This window comes from Poecilia reticulata, chromosome 1 (assembly GCF_904066995.2).
Source record: "Poecilia reticulata chromosome 1, P_reticulata-male-v2, whole genome shotgun sequence".
In the NCBI taxonomy this organism is placed as follows: Eukaryota; Metazoa; Chordata; class Actinopteri; order Cyprinodontiformes; family Poeciliidae; genus Poecilia; species Poecilia reticulata.
The window spans coordinates 22,376,154-22,393,885 of record NC_088830.1 but is presented as its reverse complement, the minus strand read 5'-3'; the positions used below and the strand labels follow the sequence as shown (position 1 = coordinate 22,393,885).

Sequence of the window (17,732 nt, the reverse complement as noted above, 5' to 3'; positions counted from 1 at the left end):
ATCTCCAAGTCATCCCTCTTCTTATTTCCCCACAGCATGACGTTGCCTACACCATGTTTCCCTGTGGGAATGGTTTATTCAGGGTGTAGCACAGTGATAGTTTTCTGCAATAGACAATGGGTTGCATTTAAGGTCAAAGTTTTATTGTACATGTTTGCAGTGGCCCTTTAATGGCTTGAGCCAAACAGGCATTGAGACTTTGGGATTCTTTCTTCTTGCTACTTCATAAGAAAGTCCAAATTTATGGAGTACTGTCCTGTCAGCAGACTTTTCCTCTGGACAGAGAATCTCTGCCGCTCTTAAAGAGCCAGTTAGATTAGGTGGATGGCTTTGTAATAGTTGGTTCTCTTCTAGATGTCAAAAATAGAAAGAGACAAATATTTCATTTTTGGAAGATTGAACAGTGGTCCTTCGTTTGTTTAAAGCTTGGGGCATTGTTTTATAAAGTATCTCTGTGTGAAACTCGTTTATTAACAAACCTTAAGCCTTTTGCAGAACAGACATATTTAGACTGAAGTTTAGTCACAGTTGGTTCAGAATTCTTTATAGAGGAATTTCAGGAGAGGCAGATGAGTACAAATGCATGCTTGTTTTTCTTTTAATGTTTCATTTCCTTTCCAACTCTGTTATGCTCTACCTTGTGTTGGTGTACATACAACATAAAATCCCCCCCACCCCTCCCAAAAAATAAATTAATAGTTTGTGATTGTGGCGAACTAAACCTTTTTTTTTGCAAGATAATGTTCTTCACTTTATTGATTAGGGAAAAATAAAAGTTTTAAACCAAAACAGGTCTAATATACAGAGATTCCATCTAATAAAAGTTCGGTACATGAAGCCACAGCTCAGGATTACATCTCCAAAATCCGTATTCTACCTGTCCCATCTCGTTTGGTAAAACAGCTGAATTTTTATAACTCCCAACCTCCTGGATGTACTCTGCTTCTCTTCTATAACTGCATGACTGAGCATAATTACTTCTAGCTTTAGGCTATGACACAGAGTTAAAATGAGTGACATGGGCATACATGCTTCTGTGTACTGAGGTTCCAATCAGTCCAGCTCATTTGCCCATGACAACCCAGACTCGGAGTTGAGGGATGACACGAAGGTGGTGGCGCCTAAACGTACGCTGCAATTAAACCCAAGCCTTCAGAGCGTACACCAGTTCCAGTCAGTCTTCCCTTTGGGGTATTTTTATATTAATTTGAGGGGAATCGGATTTTAAGGACTCAGCAGTGGATTGAATTACCTTGGATTGGCATTTTTGCAGCGTAGGATGGTACTCTGAAAAAGAGCCTCAAACTGAATGGTGAAGATTTTCTTATTTGGATCCATCGACATTTGGACAGCACTAGGTGACAGTGGCAGGGGAAAAAAAAAAAAAAAAAGACACATTGCTCTGGATGTATGAATATGAATAGATGTGACAGTCATGCACAGAACAGTTTCCTGGCCATTGCTACCCTTCCAGAGACAGGAGGATCATTAGCACCTTTCAAGTGTACTCTCATGAGAATTATCTTAATTTAAGATGCAGCACAAAACTCACTGGTGAGCTTTGCAGTCTCAGCGGCAAAGATAAGGAACAACGGGCCAAAATTCAGGGGAGGGGGGAAGAAAAAGTTTTTGAAGGGAAATATCTGAAATGAACAAGCCTTTTGCCATATCTCCATCTCTTAAAAGCCTCCTCATCCAAGCAGGCGAGCAATTGTTCATCTGGACCAGGATAAGGCAGACTGTGATGGCTGGGTTTCAGTAAAGCTCGCAATGTGAACAGATGGCTTTGATTAATGCGAAGGCAGCAGACAGGCTCTCCTGAGATGCCTCCACTTTCCTAAATGAGACATTTGTGTGCAATTGTATTGTTTGTTAAGTTGTCACCAGTTTCGTCTGCTGTTTGAATGAGACTTCCGATTTTTTTCTGGTTGTTGTTTTACAGAGGCACATTCCTGTGTTCTTTCATACTAAAACAATCATATTTAAGATGTTTGTTTCACTGGTTTTGTTTTCACGCAAGCTTTTTGTTCAGGTGAAATAGCAAAAACTCTTATTTTAGGTTACAAGTACCAAAGTTAATATTAATAATAACTTCTAGAATAAAAGATATCTTCTTATGGAACATCTGAAAAAAAAAAAAATCAGAAATGTACCCTTATTAAGAAAACCACAAATCTAAGCAATTTAGAAAAGTCCAGATGATGACCTCATTGTTTGTAAACTTCCGACTGGTCAATTTATAAGTTAAATGGAGGCCCACCTGGATGTATACGATGCAAATCCAGCTTGCAAATATGCTCAGGGCCAAAGAATTTGAATGTTTGACCATGATGAGAACTGCTTCATATGGAGGAAAAAGGCAGAAACATTACAAACTCGAGAACACCATCCCAACGGTGGAGGATGTGGCTGCAGAAGGGACTAGTGCCCTTCACTAAATAAATGGCTTCATGCTAAAAGAGCATTATGTGGAAATACTGAAACAACATCTCAAAACATCTGCAAGAAAGCTTGGTTAAAGAAAGACTAATTTTCAGACAGAAAATGCAAAAGCCACATGATGCAATGAAACAGTTGAACAAACAGGCACTTACAGGGAGGACACAAGGAGAGCAGGACTTTGAACCAGGGCAGCAGGATGGAAGAAACGGAGGAGGTTTCATAGAAACCAGGTGTGTTTAATCAGGAAATGCTAAACAGCTGAGTGGGAGTACTAAATGGGGAACTAAGAGAAGGATATTAATGAAAACAGTGGGAAACAAAACAGCACTGTACTGGCTATGCACAAAGAGCATAGCCAGTACAGAAACAAAACACAGGAATGAACTAGATATGGAAAGACATAACAAATAATGAAAACACGCACAAAAAACTAAAACACAAACCCTCACAGGTCATGACAGGAAGCTAAAGGTTGGACACAAGCGGGTCCTAAAAAATGACCGTCGCTCTAAGCATATTGTTAGATATAAAGTGGCCTTCAAAGCTGTCTCAATTACATCAGTTCTGTCAGGATAAATGGGTGAAAGCTCCACCAAACTATTGTGAGAAGCTTGTGGAAGAATATCTAAAACCATTGATCCAATTTGAAGGCATGTCTAACAAATACTAAAAATATGTATGTAATCTTTGAGTTCGAAGAGAAAAAAAATATCCTCTCAATATTTTATTATCTTGGAAAAAGAAGTATTGTAATCCTAACTGGATAAAACAGGAAAGACTTAGTCTGGTCAATTGTTAGGCAGGGGGGGGGAAAGGTTATAGGTGTTTTACACAGTGTACATGAATATCTCACAAAGTAAAAAAAAACTCTTAAGACTCTTTTAAAAAACTAATAAATGAACTTTTAATACAATCGGTTACACAGAGCTACATAATGCACACAAGTGTAAGTGCTGTGGCTTTTTAAAGACAATTAAAACAGACAGTTTTCAATTAAAATAAAGTGTGAATTAAATCAAAAAGAGCAAATGCTAGATGTAGATTGCACTTTGCACTAAAAACACATTCAACAAGTGCTAAGAAGAAAAAGCAAAGTTTAGCATGTTGATTCTCTAACTGCCAGACATAACGCGGTTGTCAAAGCTGTCCACAGGTCATGTACGACATTCAGAATGTGAGAAACCATGACACATTTTAAACGAATGTGGTACAGAAATACAGAGGAAATGAATATCAGGCCTTCAAAGACAGTGTCCTAAAACCTTATTGCCTTACAAAATATTGGCAGAAGCACTTGGCATGTTGTGCGTATTGGGAGGTTCCCTTTGAGTGAACAGAGGTCAGTTAGCAGTGTGCAACTGCATGTCTGTTTCTTGTTGTTATTGTTGTTGTTCCCTGACAGATATTTTGATTTTTATTGCTTAAATATGTCAGAAGCTCATATTATTAAAATACAAAGGTTATTAGTTGCCCGTTATGTTTCCATGAAGAGTGCTGCACATAAACACAAGATGGTTGCATAAATCGTCAGAGACGTTTGACACAACAGTTTCTGACTGTGCTGTGATAATTTCCTCAACAGTGTTATGTGTTTAGAGAAAAGTTCTCCAAATGATGTGAATGGTGCCTCGCAAAAGTATCCGTGGCTTTAAAACTTTTTCACGTTTTGTCAAATTACAACCAGAGAACTGTGATGTATTTTAATGTGACTGTATTGCATGGGGCTGTATAACAGAACAACACAACTGGATGCGTTGAAAAAGGATTAATAGCTTGTCAAAGTTTTTAAATGGCGACGGCAGCATTTTGCTGCCGGGTGATTTTATTACGTCGGGGCAGAAAAGTTAAAAACAAGTCTTGCCACACATTTCAGATTATTCTATGAAAATAAATCGCGTGTTCTTTTCCTTTCATTTCAAAAATGATGCTGCTGTAGTTTGGGCCATTTCTAATAAGATTTTTTATACATTTGTGAAACGTGAAGAAGTTTATGAGGTATGTCTATTTTTCTAAGGCATTGAAGGTGCATTTGGTCTTGAAATTCCCTTTATCATCCACATTTGGTTCCTCACCTTTGAGCAGTTTTAGAGGAGACAGTTACACCTGTATGTTTTCTTGTCTGGTAAAGCAGCAGAGGGAGTTATGTATCGGTCATGTGTGCGTTTATTCTGGGACACAGTGAAGTTTTACTCAGGAGAGAACAGTTAAGACTACAGTTCCTTTGGTCTTTTTTAAGATTTCCACAGCTTCCGCATGAGTCACACCTTCCAGGCAGTGTCCATTCACAGCAATGATCTGATCGCCTCGTTTCAGCCTGCCGTCCTCAATGGCTGCCCCCTGCCGAGACAGAAGAGTCCACCGCCAATCACAGACTACAAACTACTGAGTCTCGTTATGTATTTGTTGTAGAGAACAAAGCCCACTTCCGGAAAACAGTGGGATTATAAATAGTAATCCTTTCATAACTTGTTTATTGAAAATGAGAATAAAATTACATTTCATGTAATGGTTTCAACATAGATAAACTCGAAGATTACAAATTGTCTCGTGTTAAAATTGAAAGGAAATGGAAAGTTCACTTCTTTTAAAAGTGCAAAGAATGATCTGTTGAGCAGCTACAAACTGATGCTTTGAGTTTGGATTTGATTTGTTCTAAAGAACATCTCAGCAGATAACAACCAATTATCAGTGAGGCTCCTGAATCATATTCTGCTCAAGCCGCTCTACAGCCTCAGGCCGTCCTTGCACACATTAACGTTTTTGTTTCAGTTTAGGAAACTTTAAACTTTTCTCTGAAAAGGAGGTTTGTGAGAAGATACTCCTGTTAAAATTGAAAATACAACATCAGGTCTCATCCAAACAAACAGTTTGCCTGTGATTTCCGCCTACAGGTTTGTAACAAAAGCAGAGCAGGACAATGGGAGTTTCTGTTTTCCATGTCTTACAAAGGTGCACGTTAAAATAAACAGACTAAATAAGCAACGTAAAGACATAGTGTTGAAATTCGCACTTTCACAAGTTGGTTTCTCACCTTGCTGAAAATAGTTTTCACATAGATCGGCAGGTCTCCGTGAGGGCTGCCGAACCCCCCCACGATGCTGAAGCCCAGGCCTGACAGACCTCTCTCCAGACTGATGGTCTTATAAACACGTGGACTGTAAGGATCAGGGAGCAGACTCATGACTGTTCATTCAGGCCCAGGTTGCACCAACACTGCATTCAAGTGATTTTATCTTTACTCAGTGGTGAAACCAGGAATAATGGAAAAATAAATAAATACTGGTGAAAACTTGCTGACATGGAGTCTTACCAGAAGTTATTCTGAGAGCAGCTGCTGGTTGGATCTGATGAGCTGACATGAGCCTCACTTGGATCCTGTGAGCTACACCCTTCGAAAGCAGCTGCCACCTAAATACAGAAACACAAACACACACACGCGTGCCCCCACACGCACACACACACACACGCGCACGCGCACACGCACGCACACACACACACACACACACACACACACACACACACACACACACACACACACACACACACACACACACACACGCACACGCACACACACACAGCAGGTTCTAATGTCATATATAAAGCCTTGTAAAGATACTGCCACCCCCTGAACTATTTTTGTTTTTTCTCGTTACAAACCCAAACTTCAGAGTTTGGTTTGTGAAAAACCCAAACTGGAGTTTTATTTGAGAGATCAAGTGAAAGTAGTTTATAATTGTGCAATGCAAGTAAAGATGTCCATAGTTTAAAACACTGTTGTAATAAAAAATGAAAAGTGGCATACATTAATATTAGTTTAGAGTCCTAATAAGGCAACGACTAAAAAAAAAAAAAATCCAGTGTGGCTTAATTACAAAATTCAGTCCATGTGTGTGTAATTTGAACTATTTAAATCAAACTGTTCTGGAAGGTTGAGAGGTTTGTTGGAGAACTTTAGGGAACAAACAGCATCTTGAAGACCAAGCAGCACAGCAGACAGGTCACAGAGGACATTATTTTGTTTTTAGATATTTAAAGTTGTAAAATAATATCCCAAGCTTTTCATATTTCATGGAGCCAAGGTATGGACATCCTCCCAAAGTGACAGGCTGGACATGGATGGCATTAATCAGATTAGAAGCAACAGGTTAATGGTAACTCTGGAGGAGATCCACAGTTCAGGTATGGAGAATACCTTAACTCTATGTTGACAGGACAATTATTATGCACTTTAAACATCTGGACCTTTTTTAAAGAGTTGAATAAAAAATAAAGTCCTGTTTACTTTTCAAAAAGTTGTGTTCAGAATACAACAGACATGAGGAATAAAGGCTTTGTGGTGACATGAAACCAAAGCTGAGCTACATGAAAAACACTAACAGTAGTGGAAAATGTCTCTTGTTCACCCTGAACACACCATCTCCACTGTGAAACACGGTGTTGGCGGCATCATGATGGACACTTTTCTTCAGTTGTTCAGAACAGAAGGTCAGTGGATGAAGCTACAAACAGGGCAATCCTGGCAGAAACCTGATAGAGGTTGAAGACGTTTTGAGACTGGGGAGGAAATTCACTTTTCAACCGGAGAACAGGAAGAAACATGGAGCCAAAACAAACAAGCTGAAGATTTTGATAAAAACTTTCGGAGATGCCAGCTCCTAACTCAGACTCATCTCCATGGAGTTCTCATCTATGCATACTCCTTATTGTAGGAGGCAAAAATATCATGTAATATGTCATAGTACACATACTGTATCGCATGTAAAAAGAAAACACATTTGCTTACATGTATTAATGGAACACGATACGACATAGACAATATGGAGTACTATTTGCTGTACAAGGAAATTGTCTCTTTGCCAAGCAAAAGAAAGACTCAGGTAGTGGGAATATCATGTGACCGCACACTGAACTTTGCAGAGGTAAGCCTCTCTCAGCTCTGAAGCTGCAGTGATGAGTGAGTATCCTTCTCTTGACATTAGAGCAGTAAAAATCCTCCTTGCATTCAGCACCTGTCTGTGAGTGTGGCTTCTCAGCTCTGGTTCAGCTAAGGACAAAACATCGGCACAGACTGAGCATCAAGCCGAACCTCAGAGTTCCTTTGTCAACTATAAGTCCAGACTCTGAGGCTCCTAACAGAAGTAAAAAACATGCACAGTTCACTCATTAATTCCAGAAAATTCAAGGTTTCTTATGTTAGCGGCACTCCCAAGGCTGAGCTTGAGGTTGAGGTATGTTTTTCTTTGCTTAGTTTGGGGGACAAAACCGGAAGACAAATTCTTTCTAAAGCAGTTTGATGGATCTAGTTTTTGGTAAAGCTCAGCTAGAGCTACACAATTTTAGTTTTAAAAATACTTTTCAGTAGTTGCACTATTTAATGCTTTGCTTTTAAAAAGCATACTTTTATTTGCTGATTACTCTGATTATGTCCGTAATTGATGCTTCAATCAGTGACTAAACTTAAAAGAAATCCAAGAATATCCATGTGCTATAATGCTTACCAGGCCAAACATGAACTTAAGGTTAGCATATAATCTCTCACATGACCCAAAACATGGCTGCTCACAGATGCTCTCTGACTAACAGACATTTTGATCTCATAAAGACATACCCTAAAAGAACTGTATTTCACGCAGAAGGGGACTCTACAAAGTATTTACTGCCATTCGATTGGTACATTTTGATCTCAAGTGAAAAATTATCAGTTACAGTTATCAGTTATTATCCTGCATATCTTGGTTGGTATTTTTTCATTATTATTCAGGATTTCCATCTGATTAAATCTGGATAACAATAATTAACTCAATTGTTTGTGCGCTAGTTAACACAGTTTGATTCAAAACTGATGCATGACAACAATTTGATGGTGCTACTGATGTCACGAATCAATTCAAAGACCTACTGCAAACTGTCAGCTCTCTCTTTGATTAAATACTTTTTTAGAGAGGCACAGTAATGTCTTGGTTGACTTTTCTGAAAGTAAAAATGACCTAAAGTGTGAGGTATTCCTGCCTGTCTCTGACAGTGCAGAGGAAAAATCTTGCTGACGTTGGAGAGATTCTGCCATTATTCATCTGGTCATTATCCATTGACTACTGTATGTCTAAGTGTGACAGTACCTGCAGACTGATGGTTCCTGTGGCGTTTCTGAGCAGGGCTTCAGCGTGGTCATGAGTCATTCCCTCCGTGGACACATCGTTGATGCTGAGGATCCTGTCTCCTGTCTGGGGTACGCACATACACACACGCACACGCACACACACACACACACACACACACACACACACACACACACACACACACACGCTACAACTTTTCTATATGCTGAGATATTTAAATTTAAACTAAAGCAACTCAGCTGAAACTTTTTTTTAAGGCTTTAAGGCTTTTAATGGTCTAAGGGTTCCTTCACATTTCTCCTTTCAAAATTCCATATTTCTCCACACTCACATTTCCACATTATTCAGTCAAATTTTTCCCATTTTTAAAATGTAAACACAAAACTTCAGTACAGTTTTGTCACTGTTAATTTTTCTCTATAGTGGATGGATGGACGGGCAATTTGATGGAAAGACTTAATCTATTGAAGGATGGATAAGATGAATAGAAGGACTTGAAGTGATGGATGAAATGGTTGATGGATAAACAGATGGGCTGATGGATGGATGGAGCAGAAAGTAGGTGGAGAGAAAGGAGAACAAACTTTCTCTCCATGGTCATTGACACATTTATCGATGGATGGATGGATAAATAGATAAATAGATAAGAGAATTTTGTTTTAGAAACTCAGATATTTGTTTTCTAGGGGGAAACATCTAGAAATAGTAGTATATTTTTAACAGCCTATTTTCTGCCTCAAATATTTATTTGGACTTCCAAAATACTTTGTATGAATTCCACAATTTTCCTTAGTTTTATTTTAAAACCGGTTCTTTGCCATTGTTTCTGTTCATAGATTGTATTTAGACTTAGTTTAGTTTCCACCTCATCTTTTGAATCAGAGCTAAATTAGTAGCTATGTGTATCCTCTTCTGTCCGTGCACACAAGTTTTAGGTCAAAATGATTGATAAGATATATTCAGTAGAGTCCAATAATCAGAAACCTTGCCAGCGTATGATCAGACAAATAAAAACACACAGGCATTGCTCACCTTTAATTTCCATGTTTTGGCAGCCAGTCCATTGGTATCCATAGAAGCAATGAAAAGAGGTACGTTGCCATGGGGACTACTCACTCCTCCATCTAAACTGATTCCCAGGGTGTCACCTGGACCCTGTGGTGATATCAAACATAAAGACAAGATATTGTTGCTTTAATTCATGAGTAAACTCAAAGTCTTGTGATGTAAATAACAAATTGTTGCTTCTAAATTGGACCTTTTGGAACAGATGAAATCTGATTTTCCTAATTACAGAAAATAAAATGTATTCCTTTTTTTTTATTTTGAAGCCCCTTACCTTCTCTATTGTTACTTTTCTGAGCTCAGCTTCTTGAAGCATTTAAGAGAATTAAAAAAAAACAAAAAACATTTCAAAATGTAAAGGTTCAGAGCAAACAAGTTTAACTGGGTGGTTTTGAATTGAAAACTGTAAAGTGTAAATGTACATGTTTTTTTTTTTTTTACCTGAATAAATAAAACGCTTACTGCAGCTCCCTGTTTTGTTGTCCGTCTCCCTCTCGTGGCAAAAAGATGAATCACATCCACTTTTGCTGGTCAGAGTGGAGCAGTCAGAGGCTTCGCTCTGGATAAAACACAACTGAAAATATTCCTAGATTCACAAAATAATATTGTTAAAATAGTGCAATATACTATAATAATACCACAAAAAAATTATTATGGGCAAAAGAAGTCTGGATTAGTACATTACATTTTTTTCAGCTGTTACAATTACCTTATGAATATATATGAATGTTTTGTTTTTATTTCCTCTGTAATTTTGATTCATATTTATTCATTACATAATTTTTTTCTCTTATCTATTTTGTTCTTTGTTATTTTTCCTTTTTATTTTTTTTCTTTTAGAAGACATATTAAAGATAATTCTAATGTTATAAAATATTGCAAAAAAAATGAATGATATTAAGATGCCAAGACTATAACAAAAAAATACATGAAAAGGGAAGGACAAAATGACAAAGACTGAAACAGAAACAAGAAACAAAAAATGCCAATAGTAATTACACTAAATTTAAGAACAATTAAGTAGGAATATTAACACTGAGGTACATCAAACAACATTAATATCACATTTTGTGCCACATTTTGTACATCTAAAACTATTTAAAATTACTTTTAATATTTTTGTTCTTTTTGACAATCAAGTCATTCTTTCTTTCAATATTTGTCCTGAATTATGGCAGGTCTGGTCCTCCATACCAGTCAAAAGAGGAAAACAGTTTACCTTACTCCTCTGGGAATACTGGAGCCCAGCTTTAAAACGAGCTACCTCTAGGTGGACTGCTCCAGTGCACTCCTAAACCAAAGCAAAAATTATTTTTAATCTAAATGACGAGAAAACTTAGTAACACAAAAAACTGAAGAACAGTAGTTGTGTTTTTGCGACAGGTTATTGAGTGAGACCTGTAGAAGTCTCTGCGCATGCTCCTGTGACGCGGCGCGAACATCTTCCCCATTGATCGACAGAATCTGGTCGCCGTGTAGCAAGCTGCCGTCTGATTCTGCAACGCTTCCTCTGATGATTTCTGACACGAAGATGCCTGTGTCATCGCTGTTTGGAGGAAACAGAGGTCAAAAAGGTCAATAAACTCCACCTTGTGAAAGATTATAGAACACATAAACTTTTTGTTACTACACTGTGTCCTCTGCTGGATTATCCCAAGACAAGGAGAATTAACGAAGTAAGAACTCTGTCCAAATCTGACAAGTTATAATATTTCCATAGCATACCGCTGAGAAACATGAAGCAAAGCAAGTTTGTTTGCATGTCACATTTCATCCACAGAACCATTCAAGGTACTTACATAATAAAAACATAAGAGTAAATTACAATGTCATAAATAAGGAAAGGAAAGAAAAGTCAGTTATGTTTCTGTTAGTAACGTAAGTAGAACAGTCAAAGGCAACTCTAAAATTAGTTTTTAGTCTTGATTTTAGACATAAAGATCTAAAGCTGTTTAATAGGAAGAGTAAACACTCTGCACAGAAGCAATACCAGTGTGGCTATAAACCTAAATTTTGGGAGAAATGAAAACATATCAAACTCTTATTGCTGGTAGAAATACATTTGCCGCTTTGACTTTACATGCTAAAAACATTTAAGATTTAACTCGTCTAACATTTAAGTCTATCAGTTTAATCTCCTAATAACCCTGAACTGTGTTAAACAGATATCAGAGACTTTATAATGTTGTGGATGTGTGATTAAACACACCTTATAAAAGCTGTTCAGCCAAGTAAGTTGTTGGGAACTGTTTTTTGGCTAAAAAAAAATCTTATAAAATAATAAAAACTTGTAATCACTTTTGAAAACAATTTTTAAATATTTGACAACAGCAACTAAAGCAGTTCCTACTTTACTGAAACTGTGAGATTCGCTTTGCAGATGATGTGTCCCTCACAAGAAAGTGATGGGAAAAAAAATAGCTTTGGGGAATATTTGATTAACCTTCACTCTGACCCGTTGACAGATTATTGGCAAGTCCTTTGCTTTATAAGTTTTTGCAAACTTATCATGCATTTTCAGCACTTTGCAGCCAAAACGAAGTCACCTTGCAGCAACTCTGGCATCCTGGTTCCACCACAACATTTCCACTTGCAAAAAAATAAAAATAATAATTTCTACTTCAACTGAAGAACAAAACTTTCACAAAATCACAGGAGTGCACTTATTATTTTTCTTCCATTTTTATCTTTGACAAGAGGGTTTAACACCAATGCAATGTGTAAAATTGATTAATAGATACATTGAATGCTAAAGTCATTACTAGCCTCCAATTGCAGGACACCATGAATTCATACTGAGGGTTATTATTTGCATACTTGATAGGTGACAGAGTGCATCACCTGAGGGTGCTCATGATGTTTTTTGTGTATTTCACTCATATGCATCAAACATTACTAATAAATCCAATATAAGAGACAATTCAGCATCCAGTCCCACTTTACAATCTGTCGCTAAACGTTTAGCCTGAAAAACAGCAAACTGAATTCAGAGCTTCCTTTAACACCAGGATTTTTTTTGTTTATCATTGCAAGAATGACATTGATAATAGTTAACCCAAATGTTTTTTTGAAGGCATTTGTTTTATCACTGTCCCTGAACACTACCGAGATCTAATGTTTCTAATTTGCATAACAGACGTTAAAAGATTATGCACGAGTGAAAGTCAAATAAATAAATACACAATCTGCACTAAACTCAGAAATCTGCTTCTCTATAAATAACTATTACAAAGTGCAAAATATGGCTTCCAAAGAAGTCGCATTTGCATTTGCAATTGCAATTTTTTTTAACAAACCATTCATAGGTCACACCAAATGGCCAAAGGTTTAGTCCAAACTTATCACTTATCCTCTCCACTGGCGGAGCAACAGCTTAACTCTTTACCTCTTCCCCACGGTGGTGAACCCCAGGCCTTCCTCTGGACGAGGCGTGAGTTCCAGATTAAAGATGTCCCACAGGTCTTCCTCCCGGTAGGCCTCCTGGTGCCTGAAGACACGAAGCCGAACTCGTTGGGTGGTGAGCCGCAGGACTGCAATCGCCTCGTCATGCGTGGCCTGCCGCAGGTCTATGTTATTCACCTAAAGAGGTAAAGCCAAAGAAAAGGCATTAATGCACAATGCATTTATTATTATTATTATTTTGTTTTTTACATTTTGTTATGTTACAACCACAAAGGTAAATGTTTGTTCATTGGGATTTTAAGTGACAGACCAAAACAAAGTAGTGCATAGCTTTATGTTGAAAAAGAAATATTATAAAGATGACTTTGAATGTTTTCATGCATAAAAATCCATGAATTGTTCAATGTGTTATCAGTCCCTGAGTCAATAACTGAGGAACCAGTTTTTGCTACATTTGAAGTTGCAAATCTTTTGAGGGAATGGCTCTTCTAAATTTCTACATCCAGAGACTGAAACTCTTGGACTTTCTTTTTTGCAAAATATCTCAATCTCAGTTAGAATGGAGAGTATCAGTATATATATCCATTTTCCATTTTTGCCAGAAATTCCCAATTGCATGACTGGACCACTCTAGGGCATGAATGGCATTAGATCTGGATTCAAACTGAATTGTCTCTGTTTTCTAATTTGGTCATGCCTGAGGGGGAACTGGTTGCACTTTGTTCAGGGGCTGAATCCATATGTACGCCACACATTTCAGATCTTTTTTTGTTAAAAAATATTTGAAAACAGTGTATTATCCTTCTATATTGGGCATTACTGTGTATTGGTCTATCACTTTAATGACATAGATTGTGAAAGTGCAACAGAAGCCAGTGGAGTCTTATGTGTTTGCATGCATGGTTCTGTCACACCTCTAATATTTGGTCTCCAGCCTGCAGCCTCCCATCTCTCTGTGCTGCGCCGCCATCATTCACTTCATGGATTATTACTGCCCCCTGGTGCAAAAATGAAAAACTTCCCTCATTATTACAGAAAAGACCAAAATATGTGGACAATCCGACAGTGTAATTGGCTGCTGCAAGTTTTTATTACCGATTTTAATCAAGAATGGAAAGAAATTTGATTACACAACACTCCCTTCTAAATTTCGCAACATAATTATAAAACCTTTACAGCAAAAGCTGATTACTTAAACGTATATTTTTAGACACTGCTTGGCTTTTCTCACCAGAAGGGTGTCACATCCTCCTACGATGCTGAGGCCCAGGCCTAAGCTTTCTTTGCAAATTTCTATGGTGGTTTCCCTCCCAGCTGAGACCGGGCAGCTCCGGGGGTCAGAAGTTGAAGGACTTGAGGCTGGCCAATGCGAGCACTCTGCTGGAGAGGTCTGCTCTGTGCCGAGGGACGTAGAAGAAGACTGAGAGATGCAGCGGGGTTCAGATGAAACAGCAGGAAGGTGGGGGTGATGGGAAAGTGATGAAGGGAGAGACTGAGAAGAGGAGAAAGGGAGAGTCTTGGACCGGCTGATGGAGAGCTTGACAGTGACTGGATCTTTGAGAATCAAACTGGACACCTGAATACAAAGAGGACAGGCAAGTCATAAATCATTAAATCAACTTGACCTTGGAGAGCGCGTACGTGGCAGAATCTGTATGAGTGTGTGTGTTTCTGAACCTCTTCTACTGACAGTCCGGCTACAGGTTCATCCCCCACTGCTACGACTCGGTCTCCAGCCTTTATCCTGCCGTCCTACATATGGCAGCACGGAAGAAAATGTACAATAGGCAGAATGTAAGTCAGAATGTGTGCAAAAGATATTAAAGAGATTAAAAATCAAACACACCCTGTGGACAAGGATCAGCATAATTGCCTGGGGCAATACATGAAAGCTTTTAAACACATGACGACATGTCATTAAAAAACTGCAACGACCATTTGGAGTTTAATCGGAAGCAAACATTTCCACAAATGCAGACAGACCGTAAAAATGATATCAGAAGCTGCAATTATATGTATTATACTTTAATGAGCTGCTTATCGGCAGCTCTTTATTTTGATTAATGAGTAATTGCACGTCAAATTAGAGAGGCTTGATAAATTATAAAGCATGATGAAATAATGTGCAACCTATGTGTTGAAAGAAAACTGGGAACTCATAAGGAAATGAACAAGGTAAGAACTAAAATAAGCCCTGCAATGCTTACATACATACATACATACATACATACATACATACATACATACATACATACATATATATATATATATATATATATATATATATATATATATATATATATATATATATTTTTTTTTATATTTATAAAAAAAATATATATATATACCAAAAGTATTTATACACTATTTATACACAAGTGGAAACTTGTGGTTATTTGCAACCACACACATTGAAATGTGCTTTATTGATATTTTAAGTGATAGAACAACACAAAGTACACATTTGTGAACCAGAGAGAAAAGTAACACATGGGCACAAAAGATGTTTTTAAAATGAACATTCGTAAAACCTGACATTGATTTGCACTTGGCTTCCCTTATTCAATACTTTGTATTTTGTGTCCCTATTGCTGCAGTTGCAGCTGCAAGTCTGTTGGAGCATCTCTAGGAATGTAAAAAAGAACCTGCGACTATTTACACATTTTTAAAGTAGGAAAAGCAAGCCAAAAATAATTTATATGAATAATTGCAAAAGTTTTTGTCCCAATTTCCACTGGGACAAAAATGTGTCGCAGTCTGATGTGTAAGTCTTTGTAAGGCTGCTCAGACAGCAGTGGCATTCAAACACATGTAGGTTTGCGTGCCACATTTTATTTCAATAAACATCCACACAATTTATTGAAATAGTAATGCAGTGACTATTTTTCAACCAGACTGTACCATAAACCTTTATTAGGGTAATTAAATCAGCGTATAGCTGAGACTGCAGAAACTGACAAAAAGACCACAACATTTTCACCAGGGATTGACTGATTGGGTTCCAAGCAACTGATGGTGAATGTAGGGTTTATTGATAGTTAGTACAGCAAACCTGGCTGAACACAGGAGCAATTAGGTTAAAGGGTCACATTGGCAGTATACAGACACATCAGTGAATTGCATTTTTTATTCTTGCAGGCAAATTGCATGCTGGAGGGTGTTAGAAGCAACATCTTGGGTCAAATTTCTGTTTTTGTCTAAATTTACTCCCTCTTTTCATGGCACAATCAGGCACACTTGTGACTTGCAGAATTTCTTCTACATGTTCGATGCGTCTCCTACATGGTATTTGTCAAACAAGGGAGGGCTCCCTTCTTGCTTTGTGATGTGTGTGTGTTCGCTAATCTGTCAAATCCAGCCTTGTCCACCGGATTACCAGAAAGAGAGGCACGACTCGTCACTCTAGAGATCACATGCCCAAAGCTCCAGACTCCAGAGCTTTCCACCAGTGAATCGGACACATTGTACTTTGTAATGGAAGGCTTGGAAGCAGGACAAACCCATTCTACAGGCCTCCTTTTAGACTGTTCTTGAGTTACTCTGAAGGCAACACACATTTGGAGAATCTGCTGTGCGATTTTACATGACTTTACCACTTTGTGGGAGAGTTGCTGTCATTTCCATTCACTTCCACTTTTTCTTTATAGAGAGATGGACACATTCATTCACAAATACTTGTGAAGCAATCTGCATGACAAGGTGCTGGATATTATTCACCTATGTCCACAGAAGTAGTTACTTAAAACAATCCCAGAAAATTACACACTTTTAGGAAAAACAGGAAATGACATTGTTTTACTCCTGTATAATTAGGGATGTAATTGTGAAAGAAAGAAAGAAAGAAAGAAAGAAAGAAAGAAAGAAAGAAAGAAAGAAAGAAAGAAAGAAAGAAAGAAAGAAAGAAAGAAAGAAAGAAAGAAAGAAAGAAAGAAAGAAAGAAAGAAAGAAAGAAATGAAAATAACTGAGGCAATTTGCATTTCTGTATATTAAGAGACAGGTCTGTTTTTATAAGTATATTTCAGTTGTGAACGGACGCAGTTTTCTGATGCATAAGAGTAGTTTTCTACTCCGTGACTCCCTGAAAGTCCAGAATGGTATTTAAAATCCTCTGCCTTATAGGTAAAGCTCTTTTCTGACCAACATCCAGCAGAGTGTTTCACTCTCAGACAGCAGGGTTATTTCTGAATCCTGGAGTGACTGTGTAGAATAGGAAGTAGAGCCTTCAGGTATCAGGCTACTTTCCTGTGAAACTACTGCCTTATTTGAGAGATGTAGCTGATAACCATTAAACATAACTTGTTCTTGTATTACAATATGGAAACGTACAAATATAACATTTATGAATCATTTAGCCTCTATAAAAGCATTATTTAATGCCCTAGATAATTATGACAATAGGTCAAAAATAAGTGCATTTCCTCTTCACAATGTTATAAACTGGCTGGGGGAAAAATAGTGTTGAGCAAAATTGGGATATTTAATGTCTGAGCTGGTAACATTTGTATTTATTTGGTAGCAGTACTTTTATTCAAGTCGCACCTCACTGGCAGTGCTGTGCTGGATCAGGGACCTGACAACCACTCCTGCTTTGGAATAGTCCTCACCGAAGCAAAGGCCCAGACCTACATGATCCTGGAAAAAAAATCCTTATATTTAAATGTAGTGTTTAAAGGCAAGAAAAATTAAAGCCAGATGCATCCACGAAG

The 17,732-nt window shown here is 37.7% G+C and overlaps 1 protein-coding gene across 10 annotated transcripts in view; it reads right to left on the bottom strand.

The window, feature by feature from the left end:
- Window positions 1-3,243: 3,243 nt before the first annotated feature.
- LOC103469128 (multiple PDZ domain protein) overlaps window positions 3,244-17,732 on the bottom strand; it is a 59,782-nt gene continuing 45,293 nt past the window's right edge. For 3 of the 10 annotated variants that reach the window (XM_008416647.3, XM_008416695.3, XM_008416655.3), the window contains 14 exons: window positions 17,566-17,658; window positions 14,703-14,777; window positions 14,257-14,601; window positions 13,940-14,023; window positions 13,009-13,202; window positions 11,022-11,169; window positions 10,843-10,914; window positions 10,065-10,209; window positions 9,898-9,929; window positions 9,591-9,713; window positions 8,559-8,663; window positions 5,753-5,850; window positions 5,474-5,597; window positions 3,245-4,779 (listed from right to left, as the gene is read on the bottom strand). In XM_008416647.3, the coding sequence (XP_008414869.2) occupies window positions 4,633-4,779; window positions 5,474-5,597; window positions 5,753-5,850; window positions 8,559-8,663; window positions 9,591-9,713; window positions 9,898-9,929; window positions 10,065-10,209; window positions 10,843-10,914; window positions 11,022-11,169; window positions 13,009-13,202; window positions 13,940-14,023; window positions 14,257-14,601; window positions 14,703-14,777; window positions 17,566-17,658 (1,785 nt within the window). In that variant the 3' untranslated portion in view covers window positions 3,245-4,632. Of the gene's footprint in view, window positions 4,780-5,473; window positions 5,598-5,752; window positions 5,851-8,558; window positions 8,664-9,590; window positions 9,714-9,897; window positions 9,930-10,064; window positions 10,210-10,842; window positions 10,915-11,021; window positions 11,170-13,008; window positions 13,203-13,939; window positions 14,024-14,256; window positions 14,602-14,702; window positions 14,778-17,565; window positions 17,659-17,732 lie in introns of those variants that run through there. The other 7 variants (XM_008416663.3, XM_008416677.3, XM_008416670.3 and 4 more) reach the window with 7 other exon arrangements.